This window comes from Manis pentadactyla, chromosome 14, assembly GCF_030020395.1.
Source record: "Manis pentadactyla isolate mManPen7 chromosome 14, mManPen7.hap1, whole genome shotgun sequence".
NCBI lineage: Eukaryota > Metazoa > Chordata > Mammalia > Pholidota > Manidae > Manis > Manis pentadactyla.
This window is the reverse complement of record NC_080032.1, coordinates 63,846,653-63,873,319: the sequence shown is the minus strand read 5'-3', so window position 1 is coordinate 63,873,319 and position 26,667 is coordinate 63,846,653. Positions and strand designations below refer to the sequence as shown.

Sequence of the window (26,667 nt, the reverse complement as noted above, 5' to 3'; positions counted from 1 at the left end):
GCAGGAGACGGTCACCTTCCTCCCCTATTTTATCAGCTGCTCTCTTAGTAGAAATTAGTTTTGCAGATGATGTTGAGAATTAGGCTTTTGGGAATGGAAGTGTGGGAAGAAGGATTGGTGTGTGTGTGGCATGTGTGTCACTGTGTCTGTATGTGTGCGTGTGTGTGGTATGTGTGTATGTGGAGTGTGTGTAAGGTCAGGGGAGGAGATGGAGCACCAGAAGTGGGTAGAAGGTTCTGGGAGGAGAGTTAGAGTGAGATCAACCCAGCCATCATTTTCCAGAGGCCTGGGCTAGTGAGCAGGCCTCTCATCTTTAACTTGTCCACAAAACCCTGCCAGAATCCATATTGCCTGTTTCCGTTGGAGGCCAAGCCTAGATCATTCCTACTTTGCACGGACAGGAAGCATTAGTTTTCTCCTTCCTCCAAACACAGCAGCTAAATTGGCTCAGGTTGAGGTGTTTTTCCAAACTTCCCTGGAGTCTGACCCTGGGGTCTGGATCCAGAAGCTGTGCTGACTGGGTCTGGATGCCTCCCTGGCCTGGACCTGTCTGCCTGGGGACGACCAGCATGCCTGGTCCTCCGGTCTACATGGAGCACTCCATGTGGGGAGGATCAGGGACAGGGCACGGGGGATTGGGAGGGCAAGGCAGCTCATTACAGCAGCTGCCAGCAGGCATCCCACCAAACGGTTTAAAGCCTTATCGGCTTGGAGGTATTTCTAATACCATTTCCGCTAATTGTTCCCTTTTGGTAATTAGGAGGAGTCTGAACCCGTGTTGTGGGAAAAGGGGTGGGGGCTGGTGGACGTCACAATGTGGCCTTTATCTCCCCCTGCTGTGGGGAGTCTGCAGCCCCTAGGGCACTTAACAGACAGCCCAGAGCTGCAGCAGCCCGGTCAGCCACAGCAGTCGCTGGGGGGCATGGCCTGGGGGGGCAGCGCCATCCTGCTGTGCTGAGTTTCCTGGGGACCTTAGAGAGACCTGCAGCCCCCACTTGCAGGGCAAGGTATGGTCTTCTGGGAGGAGGGCTGGCCCAGATGTGCGAGGAAGATCAGGACCTGGGGAGCAGGGTTCTCCGTTCCTGGATTAGAAGAGCTTGTTGGGTGGTGACGCAAAGCCAGGTGCCATCCTAAGGCCCCTACCCTACTTGCCAACAGGTGGGTAGGGGGCGGAGGGGTCTCCCGTGGCTGCTTCTGTTCATGCCTGCTCTTCACTGATTGTAATCTTCAAGTAGATGAGACTGGAATGACTTTTCCCTCACCTCTGGCTGTGCTCTGGGAGCAGCCTGATGCACCCATGTGGTGGAGGGCTGCAGGAGAGGGCAGCTGCTCCGAGACCAGGACTTGGCCATATCTGACATCGAAGTGTTCTTTCTGCAGATATATATGACAGATTATATATATCCTTCCCCAGACAGATTTAACAGATATAGAGGGAGTATCTCTCTGAGTCACCCCCATGAATCTCAGGTGACAGATTCTGCACTTAATTAAAAATCTTCTCTGGAGAAGAAGGGACTTGAGGCTCTAAGGGACGTGGGGCACTCTGCCAGCAGGGGTCAACTGTTCCCTTTTGGAGGGGCACACAGTGGGAGCTTTGCCCGCCCAGGGCTGCGGGACTCCTGTTCATCTATCAGATCAGCTCCGCACACATGGCCAGAGCGTCCCCTGGGTGCCGGCGTGGTGCTAGTGTAGGAGATGGGATGAGCACTTTGCTCATGTGCAGGGGGCTGCTGCCCAGCAAACGCGGCTCCTAGCATTCTCCAGGCCGGGCCCGGGGTAGGAGCAAGAGCAGAAGGTGGTTCTCCTCCCCAGTGTGCTGCGAAGCATGGAAGGATGAAGCGGGAAGGAATTAGGTGCACGTGGGCTCTCAGCTGGTGCAGGAGTGCAGGGAAGCGAGAGCAGTCAGGCTGGCCTGGAGGCACGTAGAGCTTTCCTCCTTCGTCCTGGCTCTGGCACTGCTATTTGGGGAAGGGTGCCCGGGCTCCTGGCTCATAGTGAACTGCTGTGCTTGGACCTGGCCCTGGTCAGGGACATTTTTGGGGACCAGCACTTCATGTTCAAGGGCAAACAGGGGCCAGTGAAGACCAATCCTTACTTCTTCTTTAAAAGGTATTCTTCCCACTTCACACATGGGCAGTAACAAATGCCAGTAGCCATTTATGTGGATAGTGGTCACCTGTTCGTTTCTCCTGCTTCTCTGCAGATGATTCCTGTCAGATTTGCGAGGGCCCTGCTTGCTCTGGCTCTCACCTTGCCAGGTAGGTACCAGATTGCTGCCATTCTTCACTCTTGACCCAGGGCCATTATGAGTAACTCTCTTCCAGGAATCAGTGATATCTCTGGGGTGCACCTGTGTGCCCAGCACTGTGTTAGGCTTGTGTTGAGCCTGCCAAAATCACTGGTTTCCTGGTTAATTCCTCTCGTGAAGTGTCTGCAGAACCCTCTGGGCCTGGCTTGTCTTCCTCAAGGAGCAGGTGCCAGCAAATACCTTCTCTGGTTGCAGAATTAAGCATGAGGGCCACATGGAACAGTCTGTTATGGTGTGGCTGGAAGATGGGGAAGAAGGAATCCAAGACTTGGATAGATTATTAGGTGTAGAAGGGAGGTCATGTAATGGAACCTCCCATAGTACAGATGAAGAGACTGAGGGTCAGAGAGGAAAAATGACTGCTCCAAAGTCATGCAGACCAAAGATCAGAGGCTAGTTCTCCTGGGTCCCTGGCCAGCACTCTTTCACTAGACTACACTGCCTTCCTTCCCTCGCTGAGATTCTGGGTGAGAATGGCAGGATGAACCCCTTTCTGACTTGGCCTGTCTCCACTTAAACCATTTAGGTCTGTAGCATCCAGTCTGCTGCTCACGGGTTAGTCTGGGACAAGATGCACATTTGTCATACCCTATGCAACTTCTTATAGGTGGGTCCTTTGCCAGGGGGCCCAGAAAACCTAGAGATTTACTGCTGTGGTTCCTCCGCCTGCCAACACTTACACACAGTATGAGGATGGTAGGAGGGTCACCTGGCAGTTGCCAGCGGCCTTGAGGGAGCTCACACTTCGTAATTCCATGTAGCAGGCTCTCAGGCTGACCTGTTCAGAATTTGAATGTTTTAAGATACACTAGTAGATTAAGGTTCAAGGATTCTCATTATAATCTCTTTATATCTCAGAACATTTGGAAAAAATACTAAGAACTTAACAAAAGGGGTTTATACTATAAACATTTAGATGTAAATTATAATGCAGTCACTAAGAATCATGTTTTGGAAGTATACACAATGGCACGAGAAATTCTTTACAGTGCATTGAAAAATAGACAGGTTATAAATGGTTTGCACAGGATGATCACAAATTTGTAAAGCATCCGCAATTGTATATATGCTTGTAAAATAGAACAGAAATAGAAACACTTAAATGTTAACTCTAGTTATTGTTGAATATAGTTTACTTTGTATTTTTCTTCTGCATTCCCTGAATTTCCCATAATGAGCATGTATCACATTTTAAATCAGTAAATAAATATTATTAAAATGAATAGATACTCTGAAAAACCACTCCTCCATTGTTGCTGAGTCTGGGTCATATTAGGGGGCTGAAAGCAACAGCTTTGATCTCATTTAGGGAAAGTCTTTCCCCACAGTCCAATTTATATCAGATGCAGCTTCATTTCTGTAAGGCTGGAGTTGTTTGGGCTGGTGGCCCCAGCTGTGCTCACCTGTGGCCGCTCACTCCAGGGATGCTGTGCACAGAAGGGAATCCCGGCAGGTCATCGATGGGCCGTTGCAGCCTCTTCGGAGATGACGTTGTCAACACCTTTGATGGGAGCATGTACAGCTTTGCAGGCGTCTGCAGTTACCTCCTGGCTGGGGACTGCCAGAAACACTCCTTCTCGCTTATTGGTGAGTGGGGGCACTGAAGGGCAGACATCGGGGCAGGGGCAGCTGAACTCAACCCTGGTGGGTGGCCTGCAGGGGCAGGGGGAGGTTTCCTATTCTCCTGACTGCGCGTGAGCTCAAGAATCCCTGAGAAGAGCATGATCTTTCTGTGACACAGGCCTTCCCTTGGCTTCTCACTGGTCTCTCCCCACAGTGGGCTGGATGGAGAGCCTTTATGCCTCTCCAATGGTTGTGTCCTCTGTTCTGGGTCCAGACAACACTCTGGGAGCTCAGTGAAATGATGATGCAGAAGGTGCTTGTAATACACAGAGCCCCTAGCAAAAGGGAAGGCTCCTCGCCAAGCTCTTGGTGAATTCAGAGTCTCTAGCTGATGCAGAGCACCTGTGCTCCTGGACAAGCACTGGTATGGTGTCCATGTTTTCTCCACACCCCGCAGCAGCTCTGAGATGTAGGCACCGGTGCAGTCACCCCTATTTCACAAATGGAGAGCTGAAGCCCAAGAAGTTTGAATGATCCTGACAAGGGCTGACAGATAATAAAAGGAAGAGCTGGATTTTGATCCTGGGCTTGTCAGGACTAAGGAATTTTCCTCTGTACTAAGGAGAGGGAACATTTTCCAAGGCTGGGAGTGGGGCTGGAGGCAGTGAGGGAAAATTGTGGTTTGGTGACCTCACACTCTGCGAATGAATCAGAAGTGTGTGGTGTGACGGAGGGATGCTACCAAGCCTAGCAAAAGCAGGGTCCTCAGCCTCAGAGAGGTGCAGTGGCAGCAGACAGACCACGCTGTTGAGGCGCAACTTTTCATGACACTTGTTAAAGACAGTAAGGAAGACTTTATTCAAGAGGGGCTGCTGCAGTGGGGGAGTGGGATTGCACTAGGGGAAAGGTGGGCTCCACCCCAAATATAACAAGGACAAGTGGGGATTCATAGCCAAGGAGCTGGGTGGGGGGGTCGGTCGGTGGAAAATTACCAAGAAGCAACATCAGGGACAAGGGAGATTCTGGCTAAAGCAGCCGAATAGGAGTCCTGCTACAAGCAGGCCAGCGTGATGACACTGAGGGTGGGGTGTAAGGAATTGGATCAGATATTGCGGGGTGGGGGGCTTTGGGTAAACTAATCCAGCAAGATTCTTGCTAAAACTGGATGAAGCCGGCCAAGGACAGAGCCTAAGTGGGGGACCTAACTGAGAAAAAGGCTCCGATGACCCTGACTCAGGCTTCATCAGGGAGAGAGTGCCAGCACCCAGATTTTTACAGGAGATGCTGGCAGCTGGGCTCCTGGGGCTGGGGCTGCAGAGTCAGCCGGGTGCAGCTCCCTCTGACTCGGTGCTGGGCTCGGCTCTGTTTGGGAGCTGGTCACAACCATGCTGTTCTGATTCTACCAACTTGCTCTGTCTTTACCATCCACCTGCCTCTGCAGGAAAACCTACTGGAGGGTGGCCTTGGTGGGCTGAACTCCACTGGCCTGCCGTTTTGCCTACTCTTCTGTGAGCCCCTCCAGGGCAGGGACTATGTCTCACTCACCTGTTTCCCAACACTCAGCTCACAGGGGTCTCTGTCCCACTGAATGGGGGACTCCATGAACCGTGGTGCTCCATTGCACCGAAACTCTGATTTTGTGGACTGCAGAGCCTGGGGAAAGAGGTTTGGTTTGACAGAGGACAGGGGAGGGGCTCTGAGCCTGAGCATGGGGAAGAGAATGGGAAGAGTGTGTGTTTTTGCCGTGCTGCCCAGTGGGGAGGGAGGTGTGGCTGGAGCAATGGTTCTCGAGCTCTAGCATGCGCCAGGATTGCCTGGAGGGCTTGTTAAAACTAGATGGCTGGGCTCTGACTGCAGATTTTCTGAGTCAGTGGATCTGGAGTGGGGTCTGAAATGTTCATTTCCAACAAGTTTCCAGCTGCTGCTGGTTTTGGGCCCAAACTTTGAGACACACGGGGTGGAGAATAGTGGGATGTGAGGCTGGGTCACAGGGATGAGACTGACAGGACGGGGTCTCGCAGGCTGAGCGGGGAGTTTGTTTCTTGACTCAGCAGATGGGGACGAGCTGTCGTGGAGTCTTGTGTAGCAGGAAGGAGCAAGAGGGAATTGGTTCTTCACCAAATGGTCCTAAAAGGTAGGGAGGCAGGAGGCAGGGTGGCCTTGGTGGTAATAACCAGGTAGGAGGCTAAAAGGACCAGGGTGTGACAAATTGAGGAAGCCGCTCTGAACTTGGGGGACCCATCTTGCTCCAGAGTCAGCAGCTGAGGAGAAAACCTCCCCTTACCCTGAAACTGAAGACTGAAGTCCTCCCACCTCAGGTGTCCCCAGTGTTTGTTTGATAGTTTATTTATTTACTTATTTGATTGAAGCATCATTGATATTCAATCTTATTTTGGTTTCAAATATACAACACAGTGGTTCAACATTCACCCATATTATCAAGTCCATACCCCTTTCATTGTGGTCACTGTCCATCAATGCAGTAAGATGTTACAGAATCATTAACTGTATTCTCTGTGCTGTACTACCATCCCTGTGGCCAGTCTGTACTGTGATTGTGAATTATTGTGCCCCTTTATCCCCTTCCCCCTTCCCCCTGCCCCGCCTAAACCCCTTGCCTTTGGTAACCACTAGTCCCTTTTTGGTGTCTATGAGTCTACTGCTGTTTTATTCCTTATGTTTTGCTTTGTTTTTATACTCCACAGATAGGTGAAGTCATTTGGTATTTGTCTTTCTCTGCCTGGCTTCTGTCACTAAGCATAATACCCTCTAGATCCAGCCATGTTGTTGCAAATGGCAGGGTTTGTTTTCTTTTTGTGGCTCAGTAATATTCCATTGTGTGTATGTACACATCTTCTTTATTGGTTCATCTTTAGATGGACACTTAGGATGCTTCTATATCTTGGCTATTGCAAATAGTGCAGTGATAAACGTGGGGGTACATATGTCTTTTAGAATCAGGGATCTTGCTTTCTTTGGGTAAATTCTTAGGAGTGGAATTACTGGGTCAAATGGTATTTTTAGTTTTAGTTTTTTGAGGATTCTCCATACTGCTTCCCACAATGGTTGTACCAATTTATATTCCTACCAGCAGCATAGGAGGGTTCCCCTTTCTCCACATTTGTTTTTGCTCACCAGCATTTGTTGTTGCTTGTCTTTTGGATGTTGGCCATCCTAACTGGTGTGAGGTGATAGCTCATTGTGGTTTTAATTTGCATTTCCCTGATGATTAGCGATATGGAGCATCTTTTCACGTGCCTGTTGGCTATCTGAATTTCTTCTTTGGAGAAGTGTCTGTTCAGGTCCTCTGCCCATTTTGTAACTGGGTTATTTGTTTTTAGGTGTTGCAGGGTGTGAGTTCTTTATATATTTTGGATGTTAACCCCTTACCAGATAAATCATTTACGAATACATTCTCCCATACTGTGGGGTGCCTTTTTGTTCTACTGATAGTGTCCTTTGCTGTACAAAAGCTTTTTAGTTTGATGTACTCCCACTTGTTAATTTTTGCTTTTGTTTCCCTTGCTCAAGGAGATGTGTCCAGGAAAAAGTTCCTCATGTTTATATTCAAGAGATTTTTGCCTATGTTTTCTTCTAAGAATTTTATGGTTTCATGACTTACATTCAGGTCTTTGATCCATTTCGAGTTTACTTTTGTGTATGGAGTTAGACAATATTCCAGTTTCATTCTCTTACATGTAGCTGTCCACTTTTGCCAACACCAGCTGTTGAAGAGGCTGTCATTTCCCCATTGTACATCCATGGCTCCTTTATCATATATTAATTGGTCATATATACTTCGGTTTATATCTGGGCTCTGTATTCTGTTCCACTGATCTATGGATCTGTTCTTGTGCCATGCCAAATTGCTTTGATTACTGTGGCTTTGTAGTAGACCTTGAAGTTGGGGAGCATAATCCCCTCAGCTTTCTTCTTCCTTCTCAGGATTGCTTTAGCTGTTCAAGGTCTTTTGTGGTTCCATATGAATTTTAGAACAATTTGTTCTCTTTCAATGAAGAATGCTTTTGGTATTTTGATAGGGATTTCACTGTATCTATAGATTGCTTTGGGCAGGATGGCCATGTTGACAATATTAGTTCTTCCTGTCCATGAGCATGGGATAGATTTCCATTTATTGATGTCTTCTTAATTTCTCTCATGAGTGTCTTGTACTTTTCAGAGTAAAGGTCTTTCATCTCCTTGGTTAAGTTTATTCCTAGGTATTTTGTTCTTTTGTATTTGATGCAATTGTAGCTCAGTGTTTATTTTAAGTGGATTTTTGCAACTTTAAAAATCACAGTGCATTTGCAAGAACATGGGTGGACCTGAGGGCATTATGCTGAGTGAAACAACTGGATGGAGAAGGACAGATACCACGATTCACCTATATGTGCCATCTAAACCTTGCCAAAACCTAAACCATAAAACCAATCTCATCAGAAAAGAAATCAGATCGTGGTTATCAGAGGAGGGTGGGGGAATTAGAGGAAGGGGTTCAAAAGGAACCAACTTCCAGTGTAAGATAAGTAAGTCCTGGAGGTGTCAGGTAGAGTGCGGTGACTATAGTTAACATGTGTGGCGTATTTGTAAGGTGCTTAGAAAGGTAATCCTAAAAGCTCTCATCACAAGGATAAAACCATTTTCCCTTTTTGTCTTTTTCCTTGAACCTATTAAAAAGTCATAAAGTGTATATAAATGATACTTTAATAAAAAATGTGTTCCTTTTTATATTAAAAAAAAAGTCATAGAGGAGGTGGGATGGGCTGCCTACCTGAGATGGCTCTGCAGCAATGGAAGCTTAGGAATGACAGGAAGGTCACCGTTGAAAGGAGAAACAGGGACACCCTCGCTACCCTATGGCTTTGGGCCTCAGGACCAGGGAAGGGGTCCTGTGGAGACACTGGGGACTTGCTGTCTTGACTCCTGCTGTGGACTCCTTGCCCCAGAGATGAGTTTGTAGATAACATGTGATGACATCTTTGGGACAGGCACAGAATTCATATTCTGGGCCCAGCGGGGCAAGCAGTATGTTGGGAAAGTCCCCTCCCACTATTAAATCCAACTCCAGATACCTCCCCACTTGCCACAGCCCTCTCAGGTGGGGAAGCAGGCTGTGCTGGTGCTTCTGGGCCGTCACTGGCACCTCCTCCAGGAAGCCCCCATGACCACTCCAGCCTTGTCCTTTGCAAGCATAGGAAGACCCAGTGTGGAGTCAGAAAGCTGTGCCCTTGTCTCCACTCTCCGTCCTCGTTGACTGTCCTTAGGAAGGTAGCCCATTGTCTCTCAGCCTCCATTTCCTCAACTTTAAAACAGGATACCATGAGGATCAAGGGGCATGAATCATTTCCAAATGTGAAGTGTCACCCAAATCTTAGTGACTGAGAACAGCCACCTTCACACAGGATGCCCACATGTTGGATGTGAATGTGGTAGAGACAGGGTTTGCTGGGCCCTTGGAGGGCATTTCTATCAAGGTCAGGGTAACATCCTCCCTTTCTGTAACATGCATTGCTCGGGTTTGTGCTAGAGGCCTGGCCTCTCTGGCCAGCCTGTTCTGGGTGTCCATGGCCAAGGAGAACTGCAGGGCCGTGTTAGGCCTCTCTGTTCAAAACATCTCAGTAGGACCCCCATCCTGCCAGGTTCTAATTCTTATAACAACTTGCTTGTGTCAAATGTCAGTTTTCTGGCAGGTAACTGGCTTAAACCAGGCTACGGGACAATCACTCTTTAATATAGATTGGTTTCATTCCCATGGAAAATCGTGTTGTGAACATCAGGGCGAATGGGTGGCTACTCTTCATGTTTTTGGCAACGGCAGTGCTGGGTGTTGGGAGAGGGACTGGCTGCTGAGGCTGGGCCTGGGCTGGGTGGGCTGGCCCTGCTGGGTCAGGGGCCGCAGGGAGCAGGTCAGGCATGCTGGGCCATGGCAGGGCCGGCTTACACGTGCACGGCTGTGGCCTGTGCACACCTCTGCTCCTTTGTTCTGCAATAACATCCTGTTTCCTCATTCCTAAGTCACAAACTTCCACTCCTCTCTGAGGGCCTGTGGACCTTGCTCACATCCTGGGTAAAGTGTTTATGTCTGAACATGAAGGACCACCTGGTGTGAAGTGGAGGCCCCTTTCCTTGACCCTGATTCCTGGTCAGGCAGGCTGCAGGGCCAGGCCAGGGCCACGGGCGTGCCTGCCCACCAGCACAGGGCCTGGGGCGTGGGGGGACGTGAGAGTCCTGGTGCACCATGCTTGGAGAGACTGCTCCTCCTAAGCTACTGCAGGATCTGCTCCCAAGCCAGCCCAGAGAGAGCCATAAACAACCAGCAGCAGACTGAGTCACTCACCCAGCCAGGCATTAGTTTCCACATCAATAAGTGGCGCCATTAGGCCAGCTTGCAGTCTCTCAGCATTGAACCATTGCTGGCATCAGAATCATAGGCGTGGCTGTGGAGTGTTCATAGAAATGCAGGTTAGTGAGTTGCACACTGTGAAGTCCAAGGGAGCAGCCTGGTCTGACTGGTTCCAGCCGTCAGCCTGCTCCCTGCTCTGCTTCTTGCTCCTACATGCAGGAGAGGCCTTCCTGCCTCACGGAGCACCTCAGTCACTGAGTTCAGGGGGCCAGACGGGGCCAGAGTCATGGGGAGAGCTTCCCCGGCTTCTTGAGGGTGGACATCTAGCCATCTTCTCCAAGCGGTCGCAGGCGTGCTGTCTGCAGGTGTGTGGGATGTGGTCTGTCCAGGGCTTAGTGGCAGTTTCTAAGGGCTCCTTTTCCTAATGGATGCACATCACTAGCTCCCACTCTGAGTGCTGCGGGGAGGGGAGAAAGCACAGAAAACAGCAGGCTAATCCTGACTTCTCCCCTGCATTAATGATGAATCCAGGGCATTCAGCGCCCCATTAGGCAGTCTTGTGTTGAGAAAGGAGATTAAGGTTTGGAGTCAGAAAACCCGTATGTGGGCTGTGACCCTTGGAAAGTGCAAACCAACAGTTCTCTGCTGGGGTGCTGTTTCCCCAGAGGATACCTGGCAGTGTCTGGAGACATTTTGGATTGTCACATTGTGGGGGTTGATGTTATGGGCATCTGTGCGGTAGAGGCCAGACCCTACTAATTATTCTTCCATGCACAGGACAGTCCCTACATCAAAATATCAGGCCCCAAATGTCAGTAGTGCCGAGGTGCCTGTTGTAAACTTAGTTTCTCTATCTGTAAAGTGGAGTCCATCTAGGTCAGTATTTTTCAATCTGAGTCATGACATATGGGTTACAGAATTAATTTAATGGGTGTCATCAGCTATTAAGAAAATTAAATGGGATAGCATGGAGGACATCAGAGAGTGTCAGAGAGCATGACCCAAGGGAAGGGTGATAATTGTTACATGGTGAGTGTGTACACAGTGGGGCATGAAGTAAAGTGTGTGTTTTCTCTGCTTTCTGGGCAAAACAGTTGAGAGGATCACAAAAATCTCTCCCGCTGCCAGAGCATGTTTTTCTGAGTTGAAGGCTTCTCCCAGCTGTACTTGCCAGACGCTTGCAGCTGAGTGCTCACCAAGGACCCCAGCCCCGCCCCGGACTGGTGATGCTCCCGGGCAGCCAGCCCCCCACACCTGCGGGCACTGCCTTGTGTAGCCTCTGCTCCAGGCATTGCTCCTGGGCTTCCTAATGCTGAGGTCTCCTGGGGCCCTGAGCCAGCCCTTCCAATACTGAAATCAGCACTGATCTGAGTCCATTAGCTCTGGGACGATGGGCAAGTTGCTCCGACAGCCAGCCCCTCCCTGCATGGGCCCCAGTCCCACGGTGTGGGGCCAGGCTGCCTTCAGCATTCACTTGAAGAGGGCAGGGCTCCCACGCACCTCCACACAGTGGGAGCCTTTCAAGCTTGTAGTGATACTGACCTTTGAGGCTTTCCTATGGCATCTGCCCCCATGAGCAAGGGACCGTTTAGGTGATTTTACGTCCTTGCGAGCCTGGAGGAGCTACAGATGACAACTGCAGTGCAGTGGCCCATCCCAAGCTGCCTGGTTGCATCTGAATCTCCGTGGGAGGAATTGCCTGTGAGGAGAGGCGCTTGGGAATTCCTCTCCTGTTTCAGGGAGCTGTCTTGAGCTCAGAGGCAACATTTGGTTGAATTACCCAGTGAGCAGGGGCAGAATGCACACCCATCTATCTGATCTGAGACGACAGGTGGATTGTACTGATGAGGAGATGTGTTCTGTGGTCATGGGAGGGAGTCCCTGCCTCTTGGCCGCGTTGTCACCCCGCCCCCGCAGCGGGTGGCTCGCCCGCCAGGAGTGGATGCTCTGAGTCAGCCCCAGTGGGGGCCCAGGAAGGGATTTGGTGTTGGTCCACCGGGCACACCTGGGGGCAGGGAAGGCTCTGGGGAGGGACTGCAAACGAGGCTGTTGCCAGGCTGTCACCTTTGCTTGTTTTTTCAACGTTTTACTGTGGAAATTTTGAAACGTTCAGAAAAGTTGGACGAACAGGACATATTCCCACCGTTCAGCTGCCACCGTTCACCTTGTACTCTACCGGTTCCATCACTTACCTGTGTAATTTTGTTTGTTTTTCTTTGGCTAATTTCTTGCTGTCAGAAAGTTTGCTCAACTTTTTCAAGATTTGTTTGCTTTAAAAACCATTCTAAGTGAAAGCTCAGAGCAGAGAAGTCTCAGTCAGAGGACACAAACCCTTGAACTTGGTTGTGTTGCCTTTTCCTCCCGATGGCCCTGGTCAGGAGCTGGGCCGAATGTGGCAGTGGGTGGTCTATGGGCCTTCCTGGTGTCTCGGAGCTGCTAACAGTGTACTGTCCAAAGTACTGTTCTTAGACTGGGCCCTCACTGAAATCTCACCAGGAACAAGTCTGTGTCCCCGCTCCTTCCGGCTGGTCTGGAGTGGGTGTCGTGGGCCAGGTGGTTGCTGTCCTCCGGCAGCCTGGGGCCAGCATGGGCCCCATTGAGGAAGTCTCCCCCTCAGGCCCTGGCAGGGCTGCAGCCCAGGACGTACCCTCCGGAGCCCCCGTTCTCAGCAGCCCTCGCCTCTGCCACCGCACCTCATACCAGCAAACCTGCCGAGTCTCCTGGCCTTCATGCCCTGGACTCTGCTCCTCCTGGCTTGCTGCCCAGCTGGAGCCCCACTCCCCTGACCCTCCTAAGAGAAGGTGTCTTTCCTCATTTCCAGGGTTAACCTGGGCCTCGTGCCCCATTCCTGCAGGAGCCCTGAGGCACAGTGCCCCACGTTACCCCTCTTCCTCCATCATCTTCTCTCCCTGTCTCCCCTGGCTGCCCTTCTTCTGAGCTATTCCCGTCAGCCTCTTGGTCTCCAAGGTTGGAGACTCAGACACTGCACTGTTGCTCTGGACCCCCGTCTTCTGTGGCCATAGTTACCTTTGAACCCCAAGGGTCTGGCCCAGGGACTGGTTCTCAGGCTCTAGCTGGGGGGTGATGTCTTTGCAGTCTCCTAGAAAATGGTCTCTTGCTTATTCTCCCGCCTTCATTCCTGTCCGCTGCTGTCACCGTCACCCTCGTCTCTGCGGTCACCCCTCCCGACTGAACCATTGTCAGGCACTGCTTCCTCATGTGCCTGGTTAGTCAGGCATCTCCAATGGCGATATCGATCATTTATTGTTTCTGTAATGTTTTCCATGCGGAGCGAGGTGGTTTACCTGCAGTGTCTCTAAGCTTCTCCCAGAGGAGCAGATTCAGTAAACTGAGGTAGAACTTGTGGATCTCCATTTTAAACAAAAAGCCCAAGGATTCTGATGTGGGCTGTCCTCAGAGAGCATTTTATCTAACACTAGCCTAGAGTACCTATTACCAATCATTCACATTGTTAGTTTTATTCACTGACTTACAATGTAGTCCATTGCTGCATGCTTATCATATACTTAGATTGCGAAAGGATCATGCTTTTACACTTTTCTTTTGAGAAATCAAAGAGACTTCTGGAGGGCTAATGTATCCAGCAGGCAGTCAATAAATATTTTTAGGTGAATGGAAAAATGGGTGAGTAGATGAGATTTTTAGGGAGATTTTTATTGCCTCTTTGTTAGGTGTTTTGGGGGAGTTTTCCACTGAGATAAGATTTTAGCGATGGTGATTATAAATAAATGTATCAGCTTCTTTTGGTAATAGGCACCACCATGACCCTTTTCTCTTTCAGGGGACTTCCAAAATGGCAAGAGGGTGAGCCTGTCTGTGTACCTTGGGGAGTTTTTTGACATCCATTTGCATATCAATGGTACTGCGCTGCAGGGGGGCCGGAGGTAAGTCAAGCCCAGGATGCCCAGATTAGACAGGACCCTGGCAGCCCCCTTGTGTTTCAGATGAAGGAGCTGGACGTAAACCTGTCCAGAGGGAGCGAGCAGCAGGGCTGGGTGCCCTGACTTCCGTTGGGCCCTCTGCTGCTTTGCCCCGTGGCCAGAACCCTTAGAATAGGCTTGGGTTGAAGGTGGGAGGGACACCAGAAAATGTATGAGAAACCCACTTCCTGCGCTCATCCTTGCCCCTCCAGCATCTCCATGCCCTATGCCTCCCAAGGGCTGTATCTGGAAACTGAGGCTGGCCACTATAAGCTGTCCAGCGAGGCCTACGGCTTTGTGGCCAGGATCGATGGCAGCGGCAACTTTCAAGTCCTGCTATCAGACAGGTACTTCAACAAGACCTGTGGGCTGTGTGGCAACCTCAACATCTTCGCCGAAGATGACTTCAGGACTCAGGAAGGTAAGCTTTCCTGGGACACCATTTCCCTGCGGTGTGGCTATACTTCTGCTGCCCCTGCTCCCAGACCATTATAACATTCTTTCCTGGTATTCCAGCCTGCCCAGGACCTCTGCTCATCTATACTGCCAACCTATCTCTTAGCAGTTCTCCCCACTGTCCAGACCCCCATCATATCAGACTTGGAGCTACTTCAACCTGACTTGGCTCAACTTTGAATCCCCCACAGCAGCCTATACATGCTAGAGGGTGGGTAAGTGCTAGGTGGTTTGAATAGACTCTCTTGAGCCATTACAGTCGGGAGTTCTTGGAGGAAATTTATAAAGGGTGGTTCCCAACATTGTCCAAAAGGCCAGTTTATGTGTGTGCTCACCAGCAACAGAAGGTAATACAGACAATGTGAAAACCACTACTAATTTTTAATTATCTTTGGATAATTTCAATTACATAAACATTTATTTAGTGATGCTCCCTTGCAAAAGCTGAACATTTGTATAAAGTCATCCTTCTTCCTTATGACCCAGCTACCCATAGTTTAAGGGGTAAGTGTCTAGAGAAACAGTTGACTAGTCCTTTCATTGGACTTTACATGTTGGAAAACAGTAAGATCATTTGTTTCTGTCTTCTCCAGCACTGATTCGTCCAACATTTTATTGTTCAGTATGTACTTTTAAGGCTATAAACTTTCCTCTAAATACCATGTTACCTGCACCTCACTGATTTTGATATGTATAAAGTATTTTTATTTTCATTTAGTTCTATGAATTTTCTAATTTATATTTTGAGTTCTTTCTTGATCTATAAAATGTGTTTATATTTTCCAAATGTTTAGAATTTTAAGTTATCTTTTGTGACTCAATTGATTTCTAATTTAAATTAGACATTTGGGGAGATTTGTTTGTGGCCTCCATACACGATCATTTGCCTCCATACATGTTCTATATATGTACTCCAAAAGAATATATTTTCTGGTGCAGGATTCTATATATACTTGTTGAATTAAGTTTGTTAACTGTGTTTTTTAAATCTTCTATATGTTTACTATTTTCCGCCTGCTTCAATTACTCATTACTAAGAGAGCTGTATTACATTTTTCTACAATGATGATGAATCTGTCAGTTTCTTCATGTAATTCTGTCAAGTTTTGCTTTACATATTCTGAACATTTGTTATTATGTTTTAGAAATGTTGAATCTTTCTGGTGAACTGTCTTTTATTTTTCATTTATTTTATTAAGGTATTATTGATATACACTCTTATGAAGGTTTCACACGAAAAAAAAAATGTGGTTACTACATTCACCCCTGTTATCATGTCCGCCCCATTACCCCATTGCAGTCACTGCCCATCAGTGTAGGAAGATGCCACAGAGTCACTATTTGCCTTCTCTGTGCTACACTGTCTTCCCTGATTACCCCACACCATGTGTGCCATTCATAATACCCCTGAATCCCCTTCTCCCTCCCTTCCCCACCCCTCTCCTTTGGTAACCTTTAGACCCTTCTTGGAGTCTGTGAGTCTGTTGCTATTTTGTTCCTTCAGTTTTGCTTTGTTGTTATCGTCCACAAATGAGGGAAATCATTTGGTACTTGTGTTACTCTGCCTGGTTTATTTCACTGAGCATAATATTCTCCAGCTCCATCCATGTTGTTGCAAACTGTAGAATTTGTTTCTTTCTTATGGCTGAGTAGTAGTCCATTGTGTATATGTACCACATCCTCTTTATCCATTCATCTACTGATGGACACTTAGGTTGCTTCCATTTCTTGGCTATTGTAAATAGTGCTGCAATAAACATAGGGGTGCATATGTCTTTCTGAATCTGAGAAATTATATTCTTTGGGTAAATTCCTAGGAGTGGAATTCCCGGGTCAAATGGTATTTCTATTTTTTGATTTTTGAGGAACCTCCATATTGCTTTCCACAATGGTTGAATTAGCTTACATTCTCTCTGGTGAACTGTCTTTTATGTCATGACACTTGCTGTTTTTAACAATGCTTATGCCTTAAAATCTGACATTAATATAAATACTCCACATGTTTTAGGTTAGTATTTGCTTGATGGCTCTTTTTCTATACTTGCATCCTTTCTTGTGTTGTTTTGTTTTGGATATGTCTTGTGAAAGTAGCACATACTGCATTTTTATCATTTTTTTTGAAGTCAGATTTATTGAGGTATAATTTACATACAGTAAAATTCACCCTTTCAGCATATAGTTCTATGAGTTTTCACAGAAGTGTAGAGCCATGTAACCACTACTACCAAACTATAGAACTGTTTTACACTCCACCCCAAATTCCCATGCCCCTCTGCAGTCAAACTCCCCCAGATCCTAGCCCCAGTAGTCACTGATCTTTCTTCTGTTCCTTTAGTTTTGATTTTTCCAAAACTCACATAAGTGTAACCGTAAAGTACTCAGAGTCTTTTGCCTTTTATGTCTGGCTTCTTTCATGTAACATAACCCACCAGGGATTCATCTCTGTGGTTGCGTGTATCATTAGTCTGTTCCTGTTTATTGTTGAGGGACAATCCGTTTATCCATTCAGCAGTTGAAGGACACTTTGATGTATCCAGTTTTTGGCAGTTATGGATAAAGCAGCTATAAACATTTCATGTATAGGCTTTCTTTTCTCCATTTTTTTTATTGTGGTAAAATACACATAACATAAAATGTACTATCCTACTCATTTTTCAGTGTATTGTTCAGTGGCATTAAGTACGTCCACATTGTTGCACAACCGTCACCACTATCTGTCTCCATAACCCTTTATCTTCCCTCCCACTAGCCCTTGGCAACCACTATTCTATTGTCTGTCCCTGTGATTCTAACAACTCAAGTACCTCAGATAAGTGGAATCATACAGCATTTATCTTTTTTGTAACTTGCTTATTTCACTTAGCATAACTTCCTTACAATTCATCCATGTTGTATCCTATGTTACAATTACCTTAATCTTTAAGGCTAAATAGGTACTGGACATGTCGACCACATTTTGCCGATCCATTCATGCATGGATGGACACTTGGGCTGCTTCCACATATAGTGAATGATGCTGCAAGAAATATGGGTGTGCAAATTTCTTTTCAAGGCCCTGCTTCCAAATCTTTTGGGTATATACAAGAAATGGAGTTGCTTGATCATGTGGCAATTCTATTTTGACTTCCTTGAGGGGCTGCCAAACTGCTTTTCACAGCGACTATGACACTTTTCCTCTCACCAACAGCACCCAAGGGTTCCAATTTCTCACATTCTCACCAACACTTGTTATTTTCTGGTTTTTTTTTTTTGATAGTTGCCATCCTAATAAGTGTGAGTTGGTATCCATGTATTGATTTTTGTATAGAAATATGCTTTAATTTCTCTGGGTAAATATTTAGGACTGGGATTAGTGGGTGGTATGACAAGCATGTGTTTAACTTTATAAGAAACTGCCAACTGTTTTCTAAAGTAGCTGAATCGTTTGCATTTCTGCCAGCAACGTACAAGTTTCACTTGCTCGGAATACTTGCCAGCATTTGGAAATGTCACCTTGTATGTTTTTTATTTTAGTGATTTTAATAGATGTGTAGCGGTATCTCATTACAGCCCATTATTGTTATTGTAATGTAACCTAATCTTTTCTGTCTTCTTACTGTAAAGTTTTGCCTCTTTTCACTCATTTTATATTATTGTGTTGTTGATGTACTTGGATTTATATTAACCACCTTATTTTGGGAATAGGATACAGGCTTCCCTTTTCCAGGCCTGGCTATGCAAAACGGCTTCTTGTCTCAATGCTCCATTGAGTCCCTTTGCAGTGAAGGTTCAGCAGTGTTATTAGGTGCCTACTTTGCCTCAGGTCACAAAGGTCCCTAAGTCCCTCCCAGTCTGTTGTGGGTAGCTGACAGTGGCGTGGTTGTCATGAGTACTAAGGCACAGATGCTGTGGGAACCAGGAGACGTAGGGCTTGGAGCCTGGATTCCACAACCTCACCTGCATTCTGCAAAAATATTTCAAGTACCCACAATCTGCCAGAGAAGAGTTTAGAGATAAGAGACACAGCCCGTGCTCTGAATGCAGGAGCTCGCAGTTGAGTGGGGGATGAATAGAAGCAAAAAGAATACTAGCACAAGGATGATGAGAGTTTTGGAGGAGGGATGGACAGGGTGAGGAGGGAGCACAGAGCAGGGGCATAACCAGCCCAGGCTGGGGTTGGGGACAGGGGTGGAGCTAGCTTAGAGGGCTTCCTGGAGGAAGTGGCATTGGAGCTGCATCTCAGAGAGTGAATGGAGATGGTCCAGGTACCAAGCCGGGGAGAATATTCTGCACGTGGGAGAAAGCAGGCAAAGACAAGGAGAAGTGGGAGTGGGTGGTCATGTTCCTCGTCTTTCATGTCACCTTCCTCACTGTTCATATCCACCCAGCTGTCTCTCACCAAACACTGGCTGAGCTCTGAGGCCCATGCCCTGTGTTTGTTATGCTGAGTGTTGCTCAAAAGGTGCTCCCACTCCAGATGCCTAAGCATGATTCTCATGGAAGGCTGATTCAGCTGATGGCAGAGTTTTCACTCAGAAGTCCAGGGTCAGACATCACTGTGGCTACATTTTCCTGGAATTTTTCCCCACAGGGACCTTGACCTCAGACCCCTATGACTTTGCCAACTCCTGGGCCCTGAGCAGCGGAGAACAGCGGTGCAGGCGAGCATCACCTCCCAGCAGCTCTTGCAACATGTCCTCAGAGGAAGTGCAGAAGGTGGGTGCAGCCCAGGCTGGATGTGGTCTGGATGGCTGGGGCTTTTGGAAGTAAGAGGCAGAGAGACATGTGGTCTCAGGTCCTCCGTCCACGGCAGGCGTGGGCCCACCTCTGCGGGTCACCCTGGCTGTTCATTAGAGGGTTCCCACAAGCTCCTTCCCATCTGAAAACCCACTGTGGCTGGAGTTTGGTTAACTCCAATTCTAATGCCATTCTGGGCCTGGAACTCTAAAAATAGGGCTGTTCTAAGGAGTTGGTGTAGTGAGTGACTATACTTTTCTGTTTTATGCTCCAATGGCCTCTCTGGTCCTCAAATACCACCATCATTACCTGCCACCCTTGTGAAATTCTTCAATAGAACACTACTCCTTTTTCAGTGCTCAGTAAACGTTTGTTGTAAAGTACAAACAGAAGGACAAGGCCCCAAGTCGTAGCAGTACATCAGCAGGAAGGGGGTTGGGCCACATTACAGTTGGGGGAACTAGGGGAGGTGGAGGGGCCTTCAGTGACCAGCGAGGACAGTGTGACAGGTTGCTGAGGCTGTGCGGCAAACGAGCTCAAGCTTAGTGGCTTACGGCAGCAGCAAGGTATTCTCTCTCATGGTCCTGGAGCTCAGAGGTGTGGATTTCGTTTCCCTGGGCCACAGTCAAGGTGTCAGCAGGGCCCACTCCATTCAGAGGCTGTGGGGGAGAATGCCCACCAGTCTTGCCTCTTCCAGCTTCGGGTGGCTACAGTTTCATTCACTGGCTGTGGCCACGTCACTCCAGGCGCTGCCGCTGTGGTCACGTGGCCTCCTCACGTGTGTATACTTCTGTCCTGAGACCCAGTACAGATGGTAGCGCCTCCTGTCCCTTCCCACACAGCCTGATTTCTACTGGGTCAGTAACTCATCAGCAGCCCTTTCCCCCTTATGGTCCCACTAACCAGAACTGCCACCCAGAGGGGGCGTGGCAGGGCTGTGTGCCTCCACCTCCTGCAGGTGGAGAAGGCCTTTGGCCTCTGTGCCTGGGGTGTTGGGAGAATACCACTTGGGGTGGGGCAACGCTTCCCTCAGTGCAAGGCCCCTCTGTCCCCTCGGAGTCAGGCTGCCTGGGAGCAGCAAGAATTGGGATGAAGCGGGTTCTCAGTGCACTGATTTTCCTGTCACGGCTGTGCTCAGAAACTCACTGGCTGGGGAACAAGGCTCCTTGGAGGTGCTGTAAGTCAGGTTCCCTGGGAAGCACATTCTTGGAGGGAGATTTGTGTGCAGGGAGCTGGTGGGGCACCTCCCTGGGCTGGTGTCTAGAAGGGGGTGCTGGGCCCGGGGGAGGGGCTGCCATGGAGTTACACCCAGGCCTCAGCTGATCCCGCAAGGAGCTCTGGAAGCTGGGGCGGCCCCCCCACCCCATAGGTCACTGGATGTACGCTGCCTCTGGGCTGGGACAAGCTCCCTTGGACTGAAAGCGATGCCAACGGGGTGACTCAGCTGTGAGCCCTTAGTTGTGACACTCTTAGCTGCTGGTGGGTGAGTCCTTTGGCTCTGAAGGGCATCCCCGTAGAGACAGCTGCTTAACAGCCTCCCACCCAGCCCTCATCCAGGGAGCAACCACCCGGTCCTCACCTAGAGCCACCGGGGTGAGGGAGGCCCCTGAGTGTACCCAGGACCACCGCTGCATCAACAGACCCCTCACCCTTGCATGCACAGTCTGCAGAGCGATGGGCAAACTGAAGGCATGAGAGGCCCAGTTGCTGCCCAAAGTCACCAGAAGATAGGCAGCAGAGGCAGAATTCAAGCCCTGCCTGGCTCCCCCACGGCTGCTGTTCTGGCCACTTCTACCCAAGGCCCCTGTGTTTTCCTTCAGGAGTTGGGCTCCACAGTGCCCAAGGTTCCTTTCAGCTCTAAAGCTCTCTGATTGGGCATCTGCAGATTGGGCTAGAGGGACAGTTTATAATAGGTCTCAGTACATATTCAGTGGATAGATGAATACAAAGTAGGTGATGTTATTTGTCTAGGATTGATACTACCTCCACAATAAAAACCCCAATCTGTTACTTGTAGGAGTCTGATGTACCCAAATCTGTGTATAAATAGAGAAATGCCAGCCATCTCCTACTCCAGAAGCAAAATAACACACACACACACACACACACACACACACACACACACACACACACACCCCTTAGCATGAGGGAGGTTCACTGTCAGCTGGTTACTCATTCAGTGAATCTCTTCCATTTTCGTAGAACAATTTGATTTTCTGAACCAAGGAGTTTGTCAGGCCCAGGAAAATAATCTGGGTTGACGCTCAGTCCAGCTGCCTTGATTATAAACAGTATAAACAAGTACATTCCAAATGCCTTTTTCTTGGGTTTCCAGTGTTTCGGTGGTCGGTTTTCCAGCTGGTCCGTAAACACACCGGGGTCGCCTGGAATGCAGCCCAGTGCTGGCAGCCAACAAAGGCAGGCTGCGTTCTGGCACCTGGGAGGAGGGTGCTGTCCTGTGGAAAGGGCAGTTTCCTCCTCTTCCCAGGAAGACTTTGAGACATCTGAGCCTGCTCTTCGTAGCCCCTTGAGTTTTTCTCGTCCCTGGGCCTTGGGCTTGAACAAAGGGTATGGGTTTGGGGTCAGGCCACTTCCTGTCTTTGTAACTCCGGGCAAGACACTTGCCTTCCCCAAGCCTCAGTTTCTGCATATGTAAAATAGGCTCAGGAGTGGTACATGCTACCCTGGGCCGTTGTGGGGATCTGAGAGAGGGAATGCATGTAGAGTGCTCAACACAGTGGGGCTCAGTTGGGGGGGCTGCCATGGCTGTTGCTGTGTCTTTGTTATTTACTGGCCCTGGGGCCTGCCCTCTCCCTGCAAGCCACACGGGAGGTTCTTTCCCATTCTTTGTCTCATTTCCTCCCCATTACAGCCCCATTCCTTTTGGGGAGCTGAGCACGGCTTAAGGTGAGGCCAAGGTGCCCAGACACGTCCACCCTGAGGGTTGGGTAAGTGACAGAAGCCAGTATTTCTTCCAGAGCTGCCTATGAACCCAGGTGAATTTCTTTCCTTTATCTCCGTGCTTGCAGTCTGTGGTTCATGCTCTCTGGCTCTTTGAAGTTCTCTGGGTAGAAGTGGGATTAAGGGGGGTGCCTCAGAGGGTGAGTGACGTGGGGGCCATGAATATACCTCTGGTACGAACCAGCTCTTTGAGGCCCTGGGCTTCCTCTTGCTCTATTTTGCAAACATAGGCCAAGGCAGAGTAAGTGGTGGACCAGTGTTTGCCACTATGGGAGCACAAAGAAATATTATCATTTATCCGCAAGAAATGATACATGAAGACAGGATTTTCAAATGGGAAGCCTGACACTGAAGCCCAGCTGAGGAGGGAGACGCAGGGGAGGCAGGGAGGGTCTGGAGGCTGGGTTTGTCTCCTGGGTGCCTTTCCTAGGCTCCAGCTGCTTGCTTGCTACTCACTTTGTCTCCTGGGTGTGGTAAAGTCCTTACTAACCAGTGTCCTGGGAGCAGCAGAAGAAATTGGTTACCTCGTTCTCAGTGCTGGGCTGAGGTCCCCAGACACGCCAGATCTCCCAAGGACACAGGCTCCCTCTGCTCAGGGACTCCGGTTTCAGGTTGTTTACCTGAGCGGAGAGGCCGGGCGATGCCTCAGCCAATCAGGGTGTGTTTGCTGATACCTGCGCCTTCCCCATTGGCTGGGAAGCACAATGACTCCTCTCCGGGGAGGTGATTAATGTGGTCTTTGGAACTGTTAGCAGCCTGCCTAGTCCCACTGGGCCCCAGGGGTTCAGAAGTCAGGTCTGGGGAGTGGGCATCATTTTCAAGGGTTTGTCGTTGTGGCTCCAAGGGCTGTTTGCAAGCGTTTTGTGGGGGAGACTACGTTGACCTGAGAACTTGTCTTGAGAGCTTCCAGAATTTATCTCCCCACTTGGCTGGTGCTTTCCTTGTCTGCCAGGTGGTAGCAAGGAGTCAGCTTACTTGGAGAGCCAGGTCCAGTTACTGATACCAAGGGAATGAATGCTTCCTTGTTATGCCAACAACAGCCTGAGCCTCTCTACTGGGATTGATAATGGCTTGTTTGACTGCATGCAAATTTCACTTTTTTCAGCTTTTCAAAGGGAGGTCAGGGCTGGTGGAGTCTGGAGCTCAGGTTGCAGACGTAGTAATAAAAAGCCCCAACCTACAAATGCTCAAATAATGTTAATTTGCAGGTGACTTTACTACACAATGACTAGTTTGGAATGATTCTTAGGTAACCTTTTAAATTTTTTAAAATTTAAAATCTGTCAGTCTGGGGAATGTCAGCAAAGGCCAAACCTTACTTACAAAGGGATCTTGTCTTTGTCCTGCCATCCTGTTTGTAACAGGAAGCCCAAGGCGCCAGGAGCTGGATTGGGGCGGCAGCTAGCCCATACAATGTTCTTGCTAATTAGAAAAAGAAACCCTTCCTCTGGACACTACCGCCTCCTGTTGGGAAACTGCCATCATGAACATTATAAATGTTCAAAGAATGCACATGTACCTGTAATATGTCGATAGAGGAAAGAGGGTGGAGAAGTGAAACAAAATCATTTATTTGCGGTGTGAGAATTGCAGTTTGGGGAACACAGATTCAAGTAGCAACCCAAATTGTGTCCCACTGGGTAACGAGAGTTAGGAGTCTTTAAAAACGAAGGGGACTGCTTGTCTATGCTGCTCACAAAGAGTTTTGGTGTTGGAGGCAGAAAAGTCATCTTGCCTGAATGTAATTGGTTGCTAGGGCTAGTACTAAGCCATCTCTATCACAATCTCTTCCTGTAGCAGGTCGCAGGTGTTCGGGCTGAGTCCTTGAAATATTTGCTGTTTGACCCAGTTCAAAAGTTCATGACTCTACCAAGGAGGACATGCATACAGCCCACCTCCTTAATGGGCTCCTGGTTCCATTAAAAAAACTCCTTGACATAAGTGACTCCATTTTTATTTTACTTTTCACAATGTGTGCAATGTGAATGGCCGCCTGCTGAATGGGCTGTCTCTCTGCACTGTTTGAGCTGCAGAATATACCAGATGGCCATGGCCTTGGCCTGGCTTCCACTGTGAGGTGTGATTGCTGCAGCCACCCTCCTCAGATCTCCTGCCCCAGAGCAGGAACACCATCTCCTGCTTCTGCTGTGCCATTGGAATATGAGGACACGTTCATGCCTGTGTCCCCAAGAGTTCTTTCCCTCTGCTTTCCCAGAGCTGGTCCTCAAGATGGCCAGTCCTTCCTAAGAAGGCTGAGTGTAGCAGTTGTGACTCAGCCTGCCGGTGGTGTGCACCCCCTCAGCCGCATCAACCTCGGGCAGGTGTCTGGAGCAGAAGAAATACCTTTTTGTCAATGTTAGAAATCTTAGGCTCATAGTAACTCAGAGTGGGATGAGATGCTAGAAGCTTTCTAGTCCAGGCCCCTGCCCACTGCATGAATGCCCTTCATAAGCTATCTCCTGGTGAGATGGTAACCTTTAGAGTCATGTCTGTGAGACATCCTTGCTGGGATCATCTCAGCCCCCTTGCAGAGCTTGGCCCTATGCAGCCTTCTTGGCTGCCTTGTAAGTTTCTCCTTTCTTTTTATCTCCATTTGAAGCTAAAGCCTCCCTCAGCACCCTTGGCACCAAGATCATTCCAGTCTAGTTTGTCCAGGTGTTGTTCCAGTGTTCACACCTGATTGTACTGCCATCAGTCACCTAACAGTCCCCGACTGCTGGTGTTCCACTAGCTCTGTTTACTCAGTGAACACCGTCTTCTGCCATTTGTTCTTTTGCTGTTCCTGTCTTCACACTGTCTCTGTCTCCTCCTCTGAAACAGATACTGCTCACCTATGGTTCCTCTTTCCTCCAGGAAGCCATGGGTCCTGCATCAGCTAACATTTGCAAATACTCATGTTAACTTCGAATAACCTACTACGGCTCCTCAATAGCACAGAGGCACCTCATCTATGCATTCTGCTGGGGACAATGCAATTCACTCTTTAAGTCCTCAAGAAATAGTGCCCGAGCCTTTTGTTGCCAAAGTATGTACCCATCTCTTTCTACTATCTCTGCCCATAGTTGTGCTGGAAGGCAGCTCACAGGCCTGCGGGCAGGCTATCTAGCACAGAACTGGCAGAAGTGCCTGATAGCATGGCAGGGCTGGGGGCTCACTGGCCAGGCCCACTCCTGGCATCCTTGTTTCTGCTCTCTGCCTCTTCCCTTCACTTTTTGGGTGATTTGGCCTGGAACAGTCATTTCTTGTTGATTAGGAAGAATTCTTTTGCTTGGTAGAAGAGTTGGATTCATAGGGAGACTGATTGCGGTTGGAGAGTCTGGTCTAGGGGAGGTCAGTGGATCTCAAGGGAAGACCCTGGTGACCCCAGAAGAGGTAGTCATCAGATGACAGCACTGTGACTTGACCTGGCTCTACAGGCAGGGGCGCCACCCCCCCCCCCATGTCCCAGTGATGCCTAGCTCCCACTTGGGGTTTGAACACAAGTACAGAGATGCACACCTCTCTCCCTTTCACTCTCAGAACTGAGAACTGCTCTCTGTAGGCTGGGGAGTGAGGATGCATCTCACTCGCTCTGCTGAGGTCCATGCATCCAGTGGGTGGCCCTCGGTGCGTTCGGTCTACAGTGTCCTCTGGTACCTATTGACCTCCCCGTCCAAGGAAGCAGAGCTCCACTGGACACCTGACTGAAGAAGCAGCCTTTTCCTTTAGGGCAAGCTCACTCACCTGAGCACAGGGTGGGGATAAGGAGCAGTGAGCCCCCGTGTTTGGGGTGGGGTGGGGCTGACCTTGGCTGCTGTGATTTTTGGGGTCTAGCCTTATGGCAGAGATTGGAGGCTGTCACAGGGTTTCAAAGATTTACCTCAAAGTTCAGCAGAACTTACTTGTCAAACCTTTGAGGAGGGTCAGGTAAGGCTCTAGAACTCAAGCTTTCCATTCAAATGCCTCCCTAACATAACAATCACAAAATCCTTTAACAAAATATTCCCTAAGTGGCTTTCTTTCCTTTTTCCTTCCCTCTGGTGAGGACAGAGTGAACAAGAATCTGATAGTGCCCATTTGCACAAATTTATTGAGATGTTTTGTTAGGACTTGGGTGATACTGAAACTGTGCCAAGTGAATTTGCAATCTCAGTTATGGAACAAGGCACACAGGAGAAATTAGACATCCGCTAAGGAGAACAACACAAATGCTATCTTGGGCCTGTAAATGACCAATTGCCAAAAAAATGGTGGACGGTATGGCTGCTCAGGGAATCAGCTTTTATCACCGTGCTGATGATCTTCCCTTCTGGGAGCAGGATGGGTGGAGCGATTCTACCCCCAGAGCTTGGACAGACCCCAGGCTGGGAACACTGGGATGGTGCTTGGCCTTTGTT

At 48.8% G+C, this 26,667-nt stretch overlaps 1 protein-coding gene across 3 annotated transcripts in view; it reads left to right on the top strand.

The window, feature by feature from the left end:
• Positions 1–847: 847 nt before the first annotated feature.
• VWF (von Willebrand factor) overlaps positions 848–26,667 on the top strand; it is a 138,856-nt gene continuing 113,036 nt past the window's right edge. Inside the window, exons 1-6 of one of the 3 annotated variants that reach the window (XM_036910125.2) lie at positions 848–1,007; positions 2,207–2,261; positions 3,734–3,898; positions 14,020–14,122; positions 14,371–14,579; positions 19,185–19,309. In XM_036910125.2, coding sequence (XP_036766020.2) covers positions 2,207–2,261; positions 3,734–3,898; positions 14,020–14,122; positions 14,371–14,579; positions 19,185–19,309 — 657 coding nt within the window. In that variant the 5' untranslated portion in view covers positions 848–1,007. Of the gene's footprint in view, positions 1,123–2,112; positions 2,262–3,733; positions 3,899–14,019; positions 14,123–14,370; positions 14,580–19,184; positions 19,310–26,667 lie in introns of all 3 variants that reach the window. The other 2 variants (XM_036910124.2, XM_036910123.2) reach the window with 2 other exon arrangements.